Source organism: Alosa sapidissima, chromosome 11 (genome assembly GCF_018492685.1).
Source record: "Alosa sapidissima isolate fAloSap1 chromosome 11, fAloSap1.pri, whole genome shotgun sequence".
NCBI classification, from domain to species: domain Eukaryota; kingdom Metazoa; phylum Chordata; class Actinopteri; order Clupeiformes; family Clupeidae; genus Alosa; species Alosa sapidissima.
The window spans coordinates 27,536,040-27,557,842 of record NC_055967.1 but is presented as its reverse complement, the minus strand read 5'-3'; the positions used below and the strand labels follow the sequence as shown (position 1 = coordinate 27,557,842).

At 40.4% G+C, this 21,803-nt stretch overlaps 1 protein-coding gene across 4 annotated transcripts; it reads right to left on the bottom strand.

Moving 5' to 3' along the window:
* Window positions 1-852: 852 nt before the first annotated feature.
* On the bottom strand, window positions 853-20,643 carry LOC121724659. Of its 4 annotated transcripts, none has more exons than XM_042111383.1 (13): window positions 20,332-20,643; window positions 15,392-15,765; window positions 15,193-15,270; window positions 13,875-14,018; window positions 9,176-11,524; window positions 8,586-8,666; window positions 8,352-8,438; window positions 7,235-7,312; window positions 7,032-7,121; window positions 5,429-5,650; window positions 3,325-5,251; window positions 2,851-2,943; window positions 853-1,538 (listed from the first exon to the last, which is right to left on the bottom strand). In XM_042111383.1, exons 1-13 carry the CDS (start codon window positions 20,510-20,512, stop codon window positions 1,219-1,221), a joined length of 6,024 nt encoding a protein of 2,007 aa, XP_041967317.1. In that variant the 5' UTR covers window positions 20,513-20,643; the 3' UTR covers window positions 853-1,218. The 4 variants fall into 4 exon arrangements, with proteins under 4 accessions (XP_041967317.1, XP_041967320.1, XP_041967318.1 ...); XM_042111386.1 differs by having other exon boundaries at window positions 5,074-5,251; XM_042111384.1 differs by having other exon boundaries at window positions 15,392-15,762.
* Between the last annotated feature and the right edge of the window lie 1,160 nt (window positions 20,644-21,803).

Below are 21,803 nucleotides of genomic sequence, written 5' to 3'. Positions count from 1 at the left end.
GACCAATTAGGCAACAGACATTGCACTCAAGCCATGTGATTTTACCCACCCAAGAGTCGCCATGCTTCCATAAATAGAACAAATCAGTTGTGGCACAAGTGTGCTGTGTGCTGACAGAAGAGTGTGGCGAGATTTCATAGGACTGTTTTTACTGATAAGAGGAGACTAACTCAGAGGAGGAATGACATGGGAGATGAGATTTCCTAGATGGCGTCTGGATGCGAATTGGACCTGGTCCCTTTGCATGTCAGACATCCCTTTCCTGTAAACTTCTTTGCATTGCTTTGACAAAAAATACGGTGGAACCCCACCCCCCTCGGTCTGGTGAACGAGGATGATTTGGTTTATTCTCAGACAAAAGCTGAATGACTCTCCAAATGTAAGCCATGTGATGGCCATTAAACACAGGCCTCAACGTTTGCTGGGGCATCCTGTCGACCTAGATAAAGAAACGTTAAACCAGGACATTGGACACGTGGACATACATACAGTGATGAACTTTGGATGGACTATTGTTCCTCAGATGTCAACTCGTGAGATTCAATCTTGAGGTTACGAATGTAAGTCTGAAAATACAATAAAGGGGCATCAGGAGAGCAAGGGTTAACGGTAAACCCATACCCAGAAAGGCCCTTTTGAGGATACTTTGCTCTATTTTGTGGCTCTGTGGATATGCCTAAAAATAGGACATACATGTCCTTTGCGGTTTTCAAATACTGCTAGTCATTATTGTAAAGAGGCTTAAACTTACATGCTACACATATATAAAATTCATCAAATTTTATTTTAAATTCCAATCATTAAAGTAATTGGAAAATGACTCAAAGAAAACTGGAAGCACAACCGGACAAATCTGTTGAATGGAATGTATTTAAACAAATTTGTTTTAAATCAACAACTTTTTTCACAGATGTCTCTTGAATGTAAAAAAAATAAAATGAAAAATTAAAAGGGATACATTTACACATGTTTAAAACCATGTTTTATCATGGTAAATTGTGGTATAGGAAACCTTAACTGCAGTCCTATATAGCTGACATACTATTTACAAGAAAGGCATTTGCTTGTCACCTTATTTGGAAAAGAAAAAGGCCCTGCAAGAAAGGAAACAAAATGGGTAAAACTGTGAAAGGTCTCAGCTCTGCCAATAGTCATTATGGTCATCAAATCATTTGATTGGTGTGTAGTAGTCCTCAGGTTAGTCCTCACTCAGAGCCCTTACTGTGGTGGTTTGCTCTTTAGCCTGCGTAGAGTGGTGATACGGTTTCTGATGTAATATTTGATGGCTGCCCACTGCCTGTCCTTCAAGGCCACCGGCTCGGCCATGATGCAGGCGGTGCAGGCCTTCTTCCCCGGGGTTGTGCCCGAGCTGATGAACTTGGCCATGTGCCTCTCCACAGCCTGAACCTCTGCTTCACTCCACTTGTGTTTCGTTACACTCCTCCGTCTTGCAATTGCTGGAACAACACGCCTCTCCACGGCCTGCCCTTCTGCTGCACTCCGATTGTGTTTCGTTACACTCCTCCGTCTTGTATTTGCTGGAACAAGAACAAAAAAAAAAGTCAGTATTTGGCAAAGTAAAGACCTATCAAAATGTTACGAAGTGAATTTCTAAACACTAGTGCAGTGTTTCAAGCTAAGCATTCAATAATGAATATTGAATATTGTATTATAATACATTATAATAAATGTGCAGCGAGCAGAATTTTAGCATGGCTGCATGTGATATTTTTTCCAGATCAAAATGACATAAGCCTAACAGCTGTTTTGAGTTAAGGCTATAAGTTTAGCTTATTGAATAATATGAGGATAGAGAAGACCAAGCATTTTGTGTAATGATGCATCTGAAATTTGCAACGATATGACTCAAAAATAATCCATGGTTGCCTACAAGTGACATCACGTTCTGTCTCCCACTTGTTGTCTGTAGCTGAAGGACATAGGCCTAAGGCCTAAGGCTGAGTTAAGGCTATAGTATATGTTTAGCCAATTGAATAACTTGATGATATAGAAGACAAACCATTTTGTGGAATGATACATCATCATATGAAATTTGTAACAATGAGACTCAAAACACAGTCTCTGGTAGCCTATAAGTGACATCACGCTTTGTCTGTCTCGTTGTCTGTAGCTGGTTGTGTGTGGCATTCTGAAACGTCCTTAAATTCGGTACCAATATCACTTGTTTCAATTTGGGACCTTGCAGTCGTTATTGTTGTTTGTTAATTCAAAGTCTAAAGACAGTCCAAAGTAGCCTGTGCTATTCAAAGTGTCCGTTTATAGGTCAGACATGATAATCATCCAAACATGACTTTCTACTCGTGCTGTGCACTGATTCATGCTGCCAAAAGTTCAGCCCTCTCTGTCTCTGGTCCTTCGTTGTGTTGTGTGAGACGGCTAGCCCGGCAAAAGCCAATGTGTGCTTCTTTTACCGATATATTTAACAATATCTTTTGCATTTCTTATTGAGACAAAATCAAACTTGGCACTGCACATACTTGTGCCTATAGCAAGACACCTGCCAAGTTTGAAATTAGTCGGACGAACGGTCCTACAGATATGCAAATAACAAACACAGACACACACAGACAATGTCATTTATATAGATTATAGATTTAAAGATAGATGCGCTGATCAAGCGGAGAGAAAAGAATGCTGAAAAAATTATGAAATTGTGGCAGGACAGTGGGAGTTTATCCACCAATGGCATATCAATGACAGATATATACCAATTTAGTCTAGTAAACTAGTAAAAGCCTTACCAGCCTTGGCTTACTAAGAATGTAAGATGCTGTGTTTTGTAATAGTATGCAGAGACAGAATCACTAGTAAATATGAGTGCATGCTTACCAGACTGTGCTTTAGCTGACTTTGAGGGATGGTAGTCATCATCATCTTCATCATGTTCTTCAGATGAAGACCAATAATCCGGCTGCACAATTTCTGTTAAAAATGAAACCGCCATGAGAACATTAGCATTGCACCACACCTTTATTGTACCTTGATTGTAAGACATTTTAGATAAAAAAAAAACCATCAGCTAAACTACTAAATGAAGAGTTTGGTTCCAAAACGCTATATCCACCATTTAAATGAATTTTCATAAATATTTTTTTTTACATTTTGTTTTCGAAGTAATTTAGTAGAACTGTAATTGGGTATTGTTTAATGATTTATCTTTACTCAATCAAAACAACACAACTGCAATTTGATTAATAATACCTGAAATACAAAACTAAATAGCCTAACAGCGTTTTGGAACCAAACTCTTCAAATGTAGCTTCTGAATACAATGACCAAGTCATTCATGTAGAGAGCACCTACCATCTGGGCTGACAATAACCTCATCTACAGTCTGTTCTGTGACTTTCAAATGTCCGTTCTCCAAGGCCGTAAAAACCTTGGAAAGCTTTGCCAGTTCCAGGGTATCTTGTTGGAGACAATCATTCTTCAGGTAAGCTGTTAGATTGAGTCCCATGAACTCTGTTAGTTGAGGCATATCCTTCAAGTAGAGCAGTTGGGTTACCATAGCAACATGCATTCTCAGTCCATTTGAGACTAATGCTTCTGTGCACTTCACCCCACAGTTCTCAGCCAAGCTTTTCAGACACTCAACACCCAAGTAGTGTGTTTTGATACTAGGCAATGCAAACATGTAAATATTGTCACAGCGTATTCTACACAACCTTCGTTTCTGGAGCATAGTTTCCATGATGTTGGCCAAAGCTGGAGGAACAAGGATTTGGATGTTGTCTCCAGTTGCTCTTGAAATCTCCATCCGGCAGGTGAACTTACAAAGCTCGCGCTCAAACGGTGTTAAATCCTCCTCCTCGTCACATGGCATGCCATAGGCTTCCTTGGTGTTGAAATCCTTCAGAGTCAGCCCGGCAATCTCGTTCGCTTTCTTTCTATTGAACATGACCAACTGGGCAAGAACGATCCTCGCCAAACTGTTCCAGATCGCTGGCCCTGGAGAGGTCCACAGTACTGACACACACTCAGTGAGTTTGTCTTTGAGGTATGTGTGCAGATGCCTGATGTCTTCTGTGAAAGACAGCAATCTCGTACCATTCGTACCATTCGTATCATTCGTATCATTCGTATCATTCGTATCACTCTGACCTTGTGGAATCTTTCTTGCCGCAAAAGGAGTAGGGAAATGCCTCCTCCACTTCTCCACAAACTTCCTGTTGAATGTTCTTGCCGATTCCAGCATCTGCTCGTCCTGTCTGGATTCGGCGTCTAACTCCACAAATCTTCCAATCTTCTGCAAGTTCCGATAAAAGTGCTGCAGGATCGACAATTTGAAAGTGGAAACCTCCTCACTGTACTCCGAAACATCCTTGAGAACTGCAACCACATGGTGCCAATTTGATGGCAGTATAAAGTCCTCCAGTTTATACATTGGGGTGATCTTGCGGGCGCTCATAAGCAGCCTTCCCAGCTCTCGGAGTCTCTGCCTAATATAAATCTCCTTGATGGCTTCTCGTCCTTTCCCCTTGTCCAAAAGCTCCTGTCCCAGCTGAAGCGCATATTTGTCGGTCCTGACTGCCATAGAAACGTCATTCTGGTGCATGTTCCCCAAAACCTTCCATAACTCTTCAGTAACATTTTCTGGTATGGGTTCAGCCATAAGACACAATGCTGCCACACGTCCTCTTTTTCCCTTTTTGGGGATAGCAAGATTTGCGTTTGTTGCAAATGGACATTGTCTAAGGTGTACTCCGATGCTCCTCTTGACAAACAGGCCATGACAATAGGGGCAATGCAAAAAATCACCAGGCTTTCCCACTGCCCGTTTACATGGAATGAGAACTCCTTTCCCTTCTTTTAGGACTTGGAGGTTGTGTGCACGATTACCCCTTCTAAGTAACTGCTTTAGGTAGATCTTCCTTTCCTTGCTTCCTTTGGGATAACTGAAAGCTTTGGCCACATCATCTTGTTCATAATGCCGCTGTTCTAAATGCCTTGAAATCTTTGACACAAGCCTTTTACAGAACAAACAGTGGTTTTTTTTGATGCGTTTGGTGGATTGAAGGATGGAAACAACTTTAGCATCATTATTTGACGCACCTGACTTCTTGGGAGCATTTTTCTGGTCTGAAACACGGTCCCGATGGTTGTTTACAGATGACATAGAAACTCCTGCAGTGGATATTTTACATGGTTGTAACTGCTTGAGTGGTTTGGTTGGAGTGTCATTTTGGGCACTGTCACAGGGTTCATTCAGGTCTCCATCCTCGGCAGTATTCTGTAAAAGAACATAAAACCATAAGTATGCATTTCAAGTTGCTTATTTAAAAAATAAATCAAAGTAATATTTCTGTTTCATAAAGTGTCCCTGTGTATATACACACAAACATACGAGTATGCAGTTAGTGTTCTTTAGAGACCTTCAATATGTTTTTCAATATGTAGTGTGGCTTACACTTTTGTTCTCCAATCCGACTGCTGTAACATTACTATCACCACAATCTTCATCTCCATCTCCATCATCATCATCACCATCATCATGACTGCTGTCATCTTCGGCTACATCATAGTCTTCATCACCATCATCGTTGTTGTCATTATCCTCCTTATCATCATCATCATCATCATTGTCGTCAGCATCCCCATCTCTTTGATGATCATCACTTCTCTCCAACGGCTGTTAAGTACAAAAAGCTCTTATAAATGTTGACACCAAAAACAGCCTGAGTGTTAGGTTAGTAAGGAATAGTAAGTTATACATGTCATTTGGAATGCAAGAAAAACATGAAATATCATTGTAAAACAAGTTATAAAACAGATCTTTAGTCCTTGGTTAAGATTTTAAAATGAAGTGAAATGAAAACTTGACATGAAAACTGACAGCAAATATTTACAACATTTACATTACATTACATTTAGCAGACACTTCTTGACCAAAGTGACTTACATAGGTCAGCTATATTACAAGGGATCACAATGTCCCCGTAGCAACTTGGGGTTAAGTGCCTTGCTCAAGGGCACAACGGTGGAAGCCGGGAATTGAACTGACAACTTTCAGGCTACTGCACGCTAGCCCAGCTCCTTAACCACTACACTACCACCGCCCCATACAATATGTATGGTTTATGTTCACCCTGCTAATTACCTTGATAAACAAAGTAAATGAGTTCACAAGGAAACTATCAAACACAAAATGGCAATTTATAGTCTAGCTGCTATAGGCTTTCATAGTCCTATGCAAGCAACAAAGAGCCGAATAGATCATCTAGTTTCTATGACACTTTTTGGCAAAGCACTCTGTCTAACCTGGTAAAAATCTTGGACCCAGAAAGGAGCCTAAAATATTTTCAATTAGGGTTGGGCAATGTCCCATTAAAATGGCATTTAACAATGTGTCCAGTAAAACATTGCGATAGACGATGCTATTGTGGGGTGGGGGTTGATAGTAAATTTACTCCCTTTTGTCTTGTATGTGTATGTATAATTTTCTACATTCAACACACATGTTACACAACATACTATAGCCTGGTGAAAAAGGACAGCCAAGAAGAGACAGATATCGAAGCTGTGTGTAAGATCTGCCCAGATAATTGGACAGACATCCAATCTCCATGAATATTTGTATGACACGCAATATTAGTTGCCTGTTACTCATGTCATTAAAAACCAATGGTAAATTAATTTAATTTCATTGCCTAGTTTAGAGACACAGTATTGAGAGATGCAAGTCAGCAGATCGGCTATTATTATTTGTTGACATCAAACATGAAGAGGAACATAACAAGTCTACCCAAACGCTGTTCTAACAGTTCACTTGCATGGAGTTTTTTCTCTTCTCATGCCCTGATAGTTTTGCTTCATCTTTTCATAACTCTCACTAACTTGACGCAAGGTGGAGGCGAAGGGCCTTAATTTATTTGCACTGGCCCTACGCAATGTGCATAGTACGCATATAGGGCAGTCCCGCTTTGCACCTAACCTTGAGTTGCCATGGGGAGTATGGCTCTTGTAATAAAATTGACATGTATAAGTCGCTTTGGATAGATGCCAATGGTTACCTCCTCTGTTGTTGATTCCAGTGTATTCTGTACCTCATCCTCTTGATTGGTTGGAGAGACTGGGACAACGCTGTGGACATTCTGTTTCACCTGTCAAAAAAAAAAAAAGAGATTATAGTAGCTATAGCAAAACAACGCTTATAAGTAGATATTTTACACCTACCACTTCAAAGTGGATACTGCCCCACTCTAAATTGACTTACCGTTTCATGCTCTGTCTCCGACTGTGCAGCATTGATGTTATCTTCTCTTCCAGTCTCTTGATCCCTACCATGGCTGGTCTGAATAAAGTGACAGAGGAGTTTTGTAACCACATGAGTTCATAGAGCATCAACGTTTGGCTACAGTCACGTTACAAAGTTAGCACACCCATGCTAAAGTTGACTAAAAAGAGGAATAAAAAAATCTTTTGGAAATTGATTGTAATGCCTTAATTAAAAATGAGGAAAAATCCAAAATAAATATTCTTCCTTAAAATACAGGGGTCATAAGTAAGCATACTCCTATGTTAAATTCCCCATAGAGGCAGGCAGATTTTTATTTTCAAAGGCCAGTTATTTCATGGATCCTGGATACTATGAATCCTGATAAAGTTCTCTTGGCCTTTTGAATTAAAATAGCCCCACATCATCCCATACCCTTTACCATACCTAGAGATTCAATTCAAATTTAAAATTCAATGTCAACATTTAAACTAAAAGTAACATTTCATTGTAAATCAAATTAAATTGCTTCTCCTCTTTGCAAACGTGTCTTAATACAGATTTGTTTAAAAAATGTTGCAAAGTTCCATTACTAGGCTATTTCCTTTGTCTGACTCTTTATTAATTAATTAATTTATTTATCTCTTGTCCTTTGCAGTATCTGTAGCAATGCACGCATTCTCACCAGCATAGACCTGAATCATCATCGTAGAGGAGGTTTTTCCCGCATTATATCATCAACCAAATCAAGTGTTGGTGACATTATTGAATCCCTTACAATGCACAATTATTCCCTCGAAATTGGGAGCTCCTGTAAGTGATTCTGGATGTGCTTTTCAAAACTTTGCGATGTGAAATGTACAAACAGCTGCTTACAATTGTTTGTGGATAGGTCTTGTTTGGGTTAGGAGTCCTTTTGACTACTGCTAAGCTGTCCCAGACTTGAGTGCTACTTTTAGGGCTCAAATGCTTGATGAATTAGGCTACTCTTAGTCAAAAAAAGTAGTGACATGGCCATTATTGTGTGTAGCCAATATTCTACTCATATTTGTACTCGTTCTGTAGGACATTAAGTTTAGCAATAGTTGAATAGTTAAGAGGCATTCATTTTGGTTACCTCCTCAATTGTTGATTCTAGTATATTCTGTGCCTCATCCTCATGACTGGCTGGCAAGACTGGGACAGCGCTGTCATTCTTTACCAGCTGTCAAGAAAAAATAAATAAAATTACACTTTGACAGTAGAAATATTTTTTGGTTAAAGGGAATATACTTTTGGCGGAAATGCCCTCATAGGCATTTCACACTTAGCACTTAAAAGCGGATATTGCACCCACTCTAGATTTGCTTACCGTTTCATGCTCAGTCTTTGACTGTGCAGGATTGATGTTGTTCTCACTTGCATTTTGTTGATCGTTCCTACCATGGCTGGTCTGAATAAAAGTAACAATACAGACCAAAAACTCTATTACGTCATATTTTGTTCACCCTGTTAATTGTACAATTCATCCTGTAAATTACAATTTAGGATATGTTTAGGAATTCTATTATGTTTACATTCTTATCTTTTCATAGTCAGTCAATATTTAATAACAAGCAAAGTTAATGCACTGTTCAATCCTATCACCATTGCACACACTCCACCATAGCACCTTATCACATGGTCGGTCCATACCAGACCTTTGTAACCACTTCATATGCTCTTTAATTTTTATATTTCTGTGAGTGATTTTTATGTATGTGAGACATGTGTGTGTTTGTTATGTTATGGTTGTATAAAATACTGGATGCCTAAAATTTCCCTCGGGATGAATAAAGTATCTTTCTATCTATCCATCTATCTATGGAATAAATGAGGGTCACTTCCAGTTGGATATCTAGGTTATTACAACAATTGAATGTTTTTCTTATACTTAAGAGGGAAGATCTGTAGTATTCTCACCTGTTCAGCAAGTACCAACAATGGACTGTTGCCGTTTGGCTTCTCTGGTGCCATGAATTTCTGGTGCCACCTCATCTTCAAATTCTCCTGGAAAGTTTGGGCAATTACTACCATTTCTCTATCTCCAGTGGCTTCTGCTTCACACTTGAGAATCCCTGCAATTGTGTCCAAGCTGCGCCTGATATTCACAGCATACTTGGGAATGGCAAAAGTACACGTGGTCTCACTGTACAACGCAACATCCTTCACAACAGCAGCCAAGTGATCCCAGTTTTCCAGTCGGATATAATCCTCTATTTGATACAATGGTGTGATTTTTCGACCGTTCAAAAGTACCCTGCCTAACTCACGAAGTCTCTGCCAGATGTATTCATTTGCATTTTTTCTATCACACATGAGCTGTCCAAGTTTAAGAATATTCTTGTCCCCTCTAACTGCCTCTGCAACATCATCCTGATACATCCCAGAAAGAACCTCTGCGAAGTCTGGAGCTTGTCTGGTGACAGTACGTGAGGACTGATCCCCTGCTGCATTTAGATCAGAATCATCCTCTGTTGTGATGAATGTACAGCATCTAATGTGCCTACTCATGTACTCCTTGGAAAACATGCCAGAGCAACCTGGGCAGGTTAAAACATCTTTAGGATCCTGTGACTTAAAGACTCGGCATGGAATTAGGAGTCCTTTTCCTTCTTTCAGAACTTGATGGTTGTGTGCACTGTTACCACGGTTACGCAAGAGTGCCATTTCAGTTTTCCTTTCTTTTGAATGTTTGGGGAGAGTTAGAGCCTTGATCACATCCCTTTCATTGTAGTGGCGCATTGCTAAATGCCTTGATAACTTGCTGACAGGTTTTGTACAATACAAGCAGTATTGCCTCTTGACAAGTCCCATTTCCTTATTAAGGACAGAGACATGATCTAAGCCTTCCTCTACGGCTGTAATGTTTGAGATCCGATGGTGCTTTCTGGGTCTCTCCTTTCTGGTTGAATCGCTCAGGGCTTCTTCACAGCTGGAATCTGAAGAATCACCATCCTGTTCCATATCAACCTCGTATTCTGAGGACGAAGATCGAGGACGTTTCATTGGCGTCCTATTTGACCTCCCTAAAAGTGACAAATCTCCATCATCTCCAGAACTGGCTTCATCACTTGAAGAGTCATTCTGATGATCCATCTCATCTGGCTGGGTTGGAGAATTGTTAGTACACTTCCTCAGTCTCCCACTTCTTCTATTTGGTCTTGACAAGTCTTTGTCACCTTCACTGATAGGCAGCTCTTCTGAAACGCTATCCTCTTGATCCAAGTCCACCTCAACTGGTTTGTCTGAAGTAGTCTGGGGATCCTTCTTGGGTGTGCCCCTTGGTCTTTCTGCTCCATCCCTTGGGTTTGATTCTCGACCTAAACAGTTTTCTTCACCTTCCAAGTTCACATCACTTGTTTTTGTTTTAGATATTTTAAGTTGCCCTGTAGACCTTCCCTCTGGTACCCTCCCGCACCTACCCAATACCGATGAGTCTCGGTCATGAGTACTGGCTTCATCATTTGAATAAGCATCCTGATGGTCCATCTGAATTGATTGGATTGTGGAGGCATCTTTGTTATCTTCAGAGACAGGTGGCTCTTCTGAAACACTCTCATCGTGATCCAAGCCTACCTTTGATGGTTTGACTATAGTACTTTGAGGATTCTTCCTGGGTCTGCCCCTTGGTCTTACTGTACTGACTTTTGAGTTTGCCTCTTGAACGGAAATGCTCTCTTCATCTTCAGAACGAATTTCAGAACGGTCCCTCAGTCTGCCACTTCTTCTATGTGGTCTTGACATGTCTTTGATACCTTCAGAGATGGGTGACTTTTCTGAAACACTATCCTTTTGATCCACCTCAGCTGATTTGACGATCGTAGTTTGAGGATTCTTTCTTGGTCTACCCCTTGGATTTTTTGTTGTGACCACTGTGTTTAACACTGGCACTACAATATTTTCATCGTCTTCCAAGTTCCTTCTAGACCTTCGAGTAGGTCTCCCAATTCTACTTTCTTCATTAACCTCAACTGAGTTATTTGTCGATGTCTGATCCGTCTTATGTCTCTTCTGTAGCCCCCCTCTGACCTCCGTTCTGTCATTTCCAGATCTAAGCCATCGCTGTGAATTACGAGACTCTGGTTTAGGTGTGGAAGTTTGAGGATGCTTTCTTGGTCTCCCTCGAGGTTTCCCTGTTCTAACCATTGTGATATTTTCAGAGCTGGTGTCTTTGTCTTCAGAGTAACTGTTCCCACCTTTGGAAAGCTCTGTCCGGGGGCCAAGTCTTTTCTGAGGCATCTGAGGTTTGTGAGGCATTTCCGCATCCATCTGTGTGGGAGGTTTAAGTGAAAACAGTGAATATCAGTAGTGACAAACATTCATTCAAGCTTTAATTCAAGCATGAATTAAGCTATAATAAATGTCTGCTGGGTGGAATTCCCCCAGCCATCAGACGGATGAAGCTATACATGTTTAAGGCAGATATAATCAAGCAAATGGATCAATAGTAAAAATCACAAATGGAGGGGCAGGAAACTATTTTTAAAGGTACCGTATTTTCCGGACTATAAGCCACATTAGTCAAAAAATGTGTCATGAACGTTTATTTAGAAATGTATTTCACAAAATCCAAAACCAAAAACAGAGACTATGTAACTAAGTGATGACTAAGTGAGGCCAAAAAGATTAATGTTAAGACGAAGAAGGAGTGAAGGCAGCCAAGAAGAGGGCCGGATAGGCCTATTTGTAAAGCAAAAGATTCACTGAAAGAAAATGCCATGTGGTACACCAAAATGTTGCTAAAATGTGGAGAATAATATCAATATATCAAGCATTTTGGACGATATATTGACACAAGCTGGCAGCAGAACAAATACTCGGTTAGCCACCTCCGAAAGAGCGAGATAAAAAAATATGCGCATTTAAAACCAGGGCCTAAATTTCAGCGCGGGTATTGCGCATAAGTTATTAAGTATTAAGCATAATAATAAAAGTCCCACAAGTCCATCATAATGAGAGAAATTCCCACATGTTACAGCGCTGTCTGATAGAGTTAACGTTTTGCAAACACAGAAGCATGACAGCCTATAACGCGAGAGAACATGGATGTGTTCTCCATTTGAGGAACGTTATAATTGATTGCGGACATGAACAGACAGATACAGACACGGAGCGCATAGTAGACTAGGCCTACTTTCACTTTCTAGTGTGCATTCAGTACATGAAAGATAATTAGTAGCAAAACAGCTAAATCAAATATTAGCCTACATGGCACTGAGTTTTGTTTTCAAATGTTTTAATGCATGTCTAGATAACGGGTGAGGAATGTTTAGGAGACAGCCTATCGTAAATCCTCAAATTATGGCTGGGGTCTTTATTTAGGCTGCGCAAAGCACAGCACCTTTATTTGGAGCATGGCTTACTGTTTGATTATATTGCTAAATATCGGGACTGATGACCACTGAAATCTGTGGGGTATTTGATGGTTCACTATTAAGTTTCATGTATAAAAGTTGTTGGGATTTCAATCCGCTTATTGTGAGATAAGGCATCCGCTTTCATTTATTTATGGAACGTGTGTTGTGCTGAAATGGAAACCTTATTTCAGCCTAAATTTAGTTATTTTTTATTTTTATTTTTTTAATTATGCATGATTTACTTTTTTATAAAATTCGTAGGCTGATGTCTGGCAGCAACAATTGTGTTTAAATGTAGGTTACTGCTTCAGCCTCTGGCAAGCTCAGAAGGGGGCGGCATGCAACTGGTAGCTTGAGAGCAACGTGTTAATGTCAATGTCAATGTCAAATTTATTTATAAAGCGCATTTACAGACGGCTTAGCCGCACCAAAGTGCTTCACAATACAGTGCAATAAATAAAAACAGGAAGGCACAAAAAACAAAACAAAAAGGGCTACAGTTAAAATAAATTAAGAAAAGCGGAAAAAGAACGTTTAAAACTAAACACTGGGGCATAAAGGGAGACACTAGACAAAGGCAAGTGAAAAGAGGTGGCTCTTTAAAAGGGACTTAAAAACATTTAGAGACTGAGCTGAACGGATGTGGAGGGGGAGGCAGTTCCAGAGTCTAGGGGCTGCCACTGAAAAGGCTCAGTCCCCCCTAGTGTTGGAGACATGGTGTAAGACAATGACTTTTCATTGGCAACAATATTAAACCAACCAACAATATAAAATATTAAGAAGAGCTCTTTTTTGAGTTAAATTGAAACAAAATTGTTACTGGCTTTATTTGTTTTATTTTATGACCTTTATTTGTCCGAATCTGAGGCCCAAATAGAATCCTGGCCATAATTTGAGGATTTAGGTATGCACGTGTGTTTCAGGCATAGCGCAACCACTAATCCCTGACTGAAAGTGCACAGACCTTGTGCATTTGAGAGCGCTCTCTCGCGGCTAGACAGTAATGTTTCATGTAGGGTTCATGTCAGTTAATATGAATTAACATTTAAAAACATGTTCAATTATATATTTTTTCATATATAAGTCGCACCTGACTATAAGTCGCAGTGCCAGCCAAACTATGAAAAAAAGTGTGACTTATTGTCCGGAAAATACGGTATACATATGAGAGGGGCAGAGGTCTTTTTAAAAGGTATACACATTCATATGTTCATATCTTTTACATAAACAAAATATCAATTACAATATTTGTTTTTTCTTACATTATCACTCTCCTTAACGGGGTCCATAACATGGTCATCCCCTCCCCGAACACCATCATGGTCATCAAAAACATCATAATCATCTTCATTGTCATCATTTACTGGAGGACAGTTGGCATTCCAATTGCAAGTTGTTTGCGTTGTCTTAAAAAAACAAATGGAGAATGTGTAGCTATTAGGAAGTGTATGGATACCATTTGAAGACATGACTGAGGAAGCATTTGAAAATAAAATACCAATGGTTGTCAAGTGACTCGGCAAAAAAAGCTTTTGGTCTACCCGAAAAGGCGTGGCCTCAGGGGCCGAAACTCTTATTGACCTCATCAGCCTAATAGGGCTACTAGCCTGGTTTCACCAAACTCACTCGCTTTGTGAAGAATCTCACTACTCTCCATTGGGAAATGTTTCCAACCCTAACATCGTAATGGCCGTAGACTTTGCGTTAAATTTAAAATCACTGGTCCAGCCTAACTCATAGCATTTCCTCCTTTGCAAACTGATAATAAACCACACGGTCAGTCAGGAAACAATGCATTTCCCTTTGCTGAATAAATGTAAACATTTGTACATTCTTCCAACAAACATGCATTAAAGGAGAAGTTCGGTGTGATATTGACCTAAAGTGTGTTGAAACATGATACCGAGTGTGAACTTTTGTCTCATAGCTCATCACGGCTTGTCCCCTGCACTCTGAAATCTGGCGCTAGTTAGCCGATGCTACCAACAGGTTTTCAAAGGGGGTGCCTCGGGCTAGCCATGCAAATAAATCACTGTTTTACACCATTTACGAGGCTCAAAGTAGCTCCACACTTCATTGGTAGACTTCCGAGGGCCCTGACATTTTAAAACGAGACATTGAGAACTTTGAAAAAGCACTGGTAGTTTATGGTGAAACCATCAAAAAAAGTTTGCCCACCCCTGCTGTAACTGCTTCTGGCATACATCTAGCTTTGGCTCTAACAAACCCAGTACGTTCACAGTAGGCCATTGCACAGAAAATCTGATTTTTTTTTTTTACCAAAATTGTTACACGTTTAAAAATAACTACAACCTCATGTTGTGTTGATCATGTTTAGACACCAAATCAGAAACTTTCATCTGTCAAAGGTTTTCAGAACTGGTTCTGTTTCCTTCATTTTTTCACATCTGTATGTCAGTGAATAAGGTTTGCTAATGAAGAGTTCTTTATTTGCCAGATTAAAAAAAATACAGAGGGCAAAGGTCTTAAACTGGTACATTAAGTACACCGCCCCATCTGAGGACAAAAGAGTGAGGTTCAGCAGTTAATATCTGACCAGCCTGTCTGAATAACACTCACAGTATCAGTGTTGCTGGACTCCGGAACATTTTCAGGTCTGCCATCATCTTCAAGGATGTCATCACACCTCTCCTGAGTCTAAAAAAAAGAACATTTGAAAACAGTGAGATCTTAAAGGTATATTTATCTTAAAAAAAAAAACACACAAAATATGGCAGTATACATCGAGTAGTAGTATGGAGATCCTGACTCAACCTACCTGGGAAGCCTGAGGTTCTGTTTCTTTAGCAACTGAATCACGAACACTCCACGTCCTCTCCACACAGGGGAAAACTGGTGCACGGGAGTCCGATACCGGTAATGAGCCCACTGCAATGCTTACTGTGACTCTAGGGTCAGTTTGCCCAGCTGATTGGTCTCTGTTGGGACTGCACTCTGTGAAGTCAGTCTCCATCTTAATTTGCATCGCAACACATTCCCTCTTTTCACTGTCCATGGAGCCTCCATCATTTTCACCCTGTGCATCAAGTTCCTGCTTTAAAGATGCAATGATTGAAGTGTCCTCCAAAGCTACCTCAGGTCTCTGCTCTCCACAATTTTGGAGCTCTCCATGATTATCAGGAGTTAATTCTGCTGAAAAGTGGACAGAAATCTATGTTAACTATGCATAACACAGGTGAATTAAATCTAAAATGGACACCATCAGGTCATGGATTTTATGTAAATTTTGATTTTTTTAACAATGTGTCCAAATACATTTTGAATAGGAGCCTTGCTATTAAGACTAATTGGCCACAATATTATACATCATTAAACACTGCAACTAGAGGTCTGCGCAGGACTGATTTTTCAGTCCTGCGCCCGCCCGCTCCTGCAATATTCTGTCCCGCTCCCGCATTAATGTGTCATTTTTAGTCCCGCTCCCACCCGCATCTGTAACATGATGTCCCGCTCCCTCCCGCTAAAGCCTGCAAGCAGGAGGGATAGCCTATTCAGTTTTTCTTTCTGCCTCACGAAAGGAGCACACACACCTGAGAAAGACTCCAGATGCCTGATTTTAAGTTTCTTGGTTCTGAATGTAGGCAACAAGGAGTGTAACAACTGAAGTAGGCCTAGTCTGGTGCCCTCTTCCTCTGTCATGCTTTCGATTTCGAGTTGACAATGAGCAGCAGGAACAAATTGAACCCACATAAACGACAATATAGGCTATAGGCCTGCTATCCGTCAGTTATGCTTAAACCCCGTTTTTTAATGCTGCCTAACAGAACATCCAGCTGAACTATAGTTATGAACACTACTTTAATCATTTCCCTATTTAATTTTACGCACATATTTAATTTGCGGGAGTGCAGTGAATCATCGGTTTGTCCCGCACCCGCAAATGCACCTCTCTCATCACGCCCGCTCCCACAAAGAGCTTTCAAAAGTTGTCCCGTGCCGCACGGGAGTGCAGACCTCTAACTGCAACATTGTCATAAACATTGTGCTTTAGTTATTATTATCTTCCAAATCAGCCTTGACCACTTGGCTGACTAAACAAGGCATGTTCAGGGAAGGAGAGTAGCAGGTTACATGCAAAGGAGTTATTTAATTAAATTCAATTTAAAAAATGTAATTCTAATCAGTTACAGCTACAGAGGAAAAATATGTAATCAAGTTAGTGGCCAATTAAGATCTTTGTGATCAGGATTGGAGTTACATCTAAATGCATACCTGTCTGTAAGAAGCTTTATAGCTTCTGTAGATTATAATTTCATTCATGTTAGAGCCTGACCGATATGGGATTCGATTGACCCATACTGATTTTGATATCTGAGTATTTCAAAAGCTGATAACCGATATATCTGCCAACAGTCTACCCTTTTTTAACAAGCAAAAATGTAAAAAAAAAAAGTTTGGATCAATGTGAGAAATAGGCCTAAATATCTGGTATCCTAATGAAAGGTACAGTAATATATTAAAGCAACACCAAAGAACTTTCCCTCTGTCGCACGCACGCTATTTGTTTATCCATCACCGGCTTTGCAAATAACGATGTCCACAGACAAGGTAGAATATTTTGCATGTTATAAAAGTACGATGTTTTGCGACATCAGATGGAAGTCAAATTTGTAGTTTCTTAGGTCTCATTCCATCGAACTACAGATCCGCTACCCGATCTGGCAAACTTACAAAGTGCGGTTATAGCCGATAGAGGGCCGCGAAAGCGAATGCAGAATTGCCGTTCACCCTGTTACGAGTTGATGAACCACTGAAACGATTTTGGAAACATTATTTTAAGGTACAAAAAAATCTTTGGTGTTGCTTTAACTATTATGAAATAATTATTGTCAGGTATTTGATCTTTGATAACCATTTTTTTGCAAATAGAACTTTTCTGAAGGATGCATCGTAGTCAAGCAGGCCCGTATTAAGACAATGTGTTCAGAGGTTTCAACAACTAAACATAGATTGCCATCATTGCAAGAAGTCGCAAATCTGTTGCTAGTTGCGAGATGACACTAAGGATGGCCAAAAGTCGCTAAATCTAGAAAAATACAAAGACTGTCCATTTTGGATTCATTTTCTGTACTGTTCTAAAAAGTTTGCGCGTACTTGTGGACCAACTCAACTCTGACAGATTGAGGAGGAGGAGTGATAGTGGTCATGTAATCTTGACTTATTTATAATTTAGGATTATTAATATTATTGTGAAATTAGTGTTCATAAACGAGTAATGTAGTATAGTATAGTATAGTATAGTATATATACTCTTTTGATCCCGTGAGGGAAATTTGGTCTCTGCATTTATCCCAATCTGTGAATTAGTGAAACACACACAGCACACAGTGTACACACAGTGAGGTGAAGCACACACTAATACCGGCACAGTGAGCTGCCTGCATCAACAGCGGCGCTCGGGGAGCAGTGAGGGGTTAGGTGCCTTGCTCAAGGGCACTTCAGCCGTGCCTACTGGTCGGGGTTCGAACCGGCAACCCTCCGGTTACAGGTCCGAAGTGCTAACCAGCCTCGGCTGCCCCACATGTATGGTCTTTAAACAACTTCAAGTGAATAATATAACAATTTACGATACATATATTTAAAGCTTGTGTCATGTGGTGCCCTCCCCACTGGCTATGAATGGTTGGTGCCCCTGGGCACTGGCCCTTATGAGTAATCCGGCCCTGTAGTCAAGGCATCTATGCCCTGCTGCTATGCTCTAACGTAGTTATAGGAACAGTCCACTTCTAAAGAGTTCTACTAACTACTCTCCCCCAAAACCGGTTTGCGTTTGCATTCGCACTGGCCAAGTGGCCATTGGAACTGGTTGCCCATTCAATTTCATATTGCCCATTCAACTTGGGTTGACAGTGGGCGTGACTTATAATTTGGACCAATCAATGTAGACCTAGGTCACTAAGGGATCCTATGCGGGAAAGGGAAGAGAGAAAAGTCCCTGTCCTGAAGTAGGAGCTGAAAGAGTTACAGGAACTGCGGTCAGAGGAACTTAATAATCCCCAGATTGGTCCGGTCGGAACACAAGAAAAAAGGGTTCTAGGAATGTTATGTTGTAGGAACTGCAGAAATCCCGTCGGTGGGAATACACCTTTAGTTACCATTATGGTAGCCGAAGATGTGCCAGAAGTGCACACTAGTTATAAGAAACCTGTCCTTTCATTAAACAAAATATTATGACCCTTGAGCCAGCACCTATATGTGATCTCAATAGGTGCATCTCATCCCTCATGCAGCCTCTCTCCTCGGGCGGGCCTCCAACTCGTGCCCTGGAAGTAGTTCAAAGCTCAACGTCATCGAGGATGTCTCATTTCTCTAATTGCAACCAGAGGAGATGAGAACGAGGAGAGAGGAGAAAGGGCAGAAATGCAAGGAAACACAAGAACATTCTATGCAGAAGTGTGCGATCATTGGTCCAAGCTGTCAAGGTGTAAAGTTCCTCCCATGTCTATCAACTTTCTGTTTCCAAAAAGTTCGTAGTGATTTATTAGCGACAATAAATGAGTAGATAGACCTAAAAAAGATCTTTATATGTTGGAATTATCATGAACTATCATGCAAAGTATTCATTCATGTCTTGAGAACTATCAAACATTTCCTCATTATCAGGGTCAATAAGTGGGAATAGTCTATGTTCACTATGATATTTTTAAGCTTTGGTATCAGTTCATATTCCCTGCAATTTGCGTGTCTGTTTATTCTAGCCTAAGAGGTGACGTGCCACATAATTAGTAATTGACATCACTTAAAAGTAATGCGTAAGTGAGCAGGACATCTCATGTCTCATATCTGTCTTTCCTTCATTCCTCCGTCTATCATTCCATCCTCGTTTCCTTTACAAAAATAATTAGGAGGGATAAGGACAGGAGGAAGGAGGGAGGGAGACAAAAATACCAATTTGATTTAGTTTTATTTCGTATATTTAGTATTTTTTTATCTTCTACTGTCTTAATGGTTCAGTGGTGTTTTTTGTTATACTTATTACTTTTTCTGCTGTAAGTGCATGTTGTGTGTGTGATGTCTGTATGCTACTGAGACCTTGAATTTCCCCTTGGGGATCAGGAAGGAAGGAAGAAAAAGAAAGAAAGAAAGAAGAAAGGAAGGAAGAAAGCAAGTATCTATCTATATGATCTGCACCCCTCATTTCTAACATCTCGCTCCTTCATTCCTCCACCCTCCTATCGTTCCTTCCTCGTTTCCTTCACAAAAATAATGAGGAGGGAGGGGTTAGGACAGGAGGAAGGAAATAAGGAAGGAAGGAAGGAAGGAAAGGAGGGTGGATGAACAACTTGACAGAATGATCTGCACCCAGATTGTAGCCTACCTCCAACAGCATGGCATACCTGTTGCCGCCCACAAATGCCCGTATGTTGCCAAAGAAGGCCTAATCCCAAATTCGTTTGCATTTAAAAAACTACCATTCTGATTACAACCACACCAACTCAAAAGCGATCATAGCGTCGGTATAATTGTTGACATTTACAACTTAGTCTGACAAAGTTTAACATGGAGTGGAGATAACATAGTGTGTGAGTGAAAAGCTAAACGGATATTACGGCCAGTGTAAGCCCGCGAAATGTCTACTACTAACGTTAGGTATTTCTGGTGGTCTTCGATACTAAATTGAAAATGTTACAGTAAGCGTATAATATTATCGAAATAGGCTGTCTATGTGCCACATAAATATCGTTCTGAACAACATACCATTGCTGCTGTTTGAACCAGCCTCCCGTAGTTTCGTTTTAAGTTTGGCGTTCTCTAGCTTCACCAGCTTTACTTCTTCTTGAAGCTCCGAAATGGTTTCCTCCACGTCCTTAAAAATCTCTTGGGCTGCCAAAGTCAACCGCTGGGAAAGGAGAACACTCAAGTAGCGCAGCTTGGTCATTTTGTGCAGTTGAGTTGTAGCAACATAAAATGTTTACCGTTGTTTACATTATTAGCTACATCTCTTGTGCAACAGCTGTGTTTTGGTCTACCACATGCGTTTACCAGAGAATCTTGAGAATCTGGCCTATCCTTTTCCTGTTTGACTATTTCTCCCTTTTCTCTTTGTCTGTACACATCTCTTTAGAAGTACTAGCGCCATCTACTGTTGAGGAGGAACATAATTTATAGCAGCTCTAGCTGTTGGCTGCAGCAACCCGTCAGATTTGTTTCAGCTTCTTTCACCTTTGAGCTCTGCTTTTTTTTCTGCAACAGCCAAGCTTAAATCAAAACCCATTAGATATCAAGGCTAACTGTTAAAAACACTGTGCCTGAATTCAGGCGTGGGGCGAGATTCGAAAGTAGGCAATTAGCCTATAATATAAGCAAATAGGCTGACACCAGACATAATTTCACTGCATTTCTTACTTCCAGTAACTATATGCATGTGACAATAAACTTCCTTGTATCCTTGTAATAGATCTTCAAATGTTCAAAACTTCAGGCAAATGTCCTTGCTTCAAGCCCTGTATGGCTACATACTTGGAAAAGGCAGTTAGATAGCGTTGGATATGAAAATGTAGCCTATCAACTCATAATAGCTCTATTATACAGGGGAGACACTGATTCATACAATCTGACTAAATTCATCCTATAAGGGGTCTGGGGAACACAGATTCTGACACTGCACATAGCCTACTGTAACATTGCCCACTTCCTCCCACCAAACCACAGATCACTCATGTCAGACAGAGGGTCTTGATTAAGATTAGACCTGCAACCTCCAAAAAAAAACAAGGATCATGAGACAAACTGAAAAGATAAGTGTAACTGTAACACCCCTTCATCAATCAAAAGCTTAAATATGAATGTTGGCATCCATTTGTTTCTTGTGTCTTTGATGAGTTTGTTATAAGCATTTCTGGAATAGTGAAATGAAAATCAGAGACGCACAGAGAGGAGACAGACAGACTCGATATGAGTGATTATGCATGCACTCAGGTTATGCTACGTTATGCATGCACTCAAGTTATGTTACGTTATGTATGTGTTTGGTTTGTTTTTGCATATGATCAGTGTGTGTGTGTGTGTGTGTGTGTGTGTGTGTGTGTGTGTGTGTGTGTGTGCACGTGCGTGCATGTGTGTTTGTGCTTGTGTTTGTGTTAGTGTGTGTTCACGAGGATGTAGTCAGCTGCCTGTTGGTGTGCAGAAATTGGCTTCACATGAGCATCTAATGGCCGTTATTCTATTTC

Coding starts and splice junctions, on each gene's coding strand:
- LOC121724659 (XM_042111383.1), bottom strand. CDS start 20,512: ATGACCAAGCTGCGCTACTTGAGTGTTCTCCTTTCCCAGCGGTTGACT. Junction 15,766..20,331: donor TGGTTCAAACAGCAGCAATG/GTATGTTGTTCA, acceptor TCCACTTTTCAG/CAGAATTAACTCCTGATAAT. Junction 5,252..5,428: donor TCGGATTGGAGAACAAAAGT/GTAAGCCACACT, acceptor GTTCTTTTACAG/AATACTGCCGAGGATGGAGA.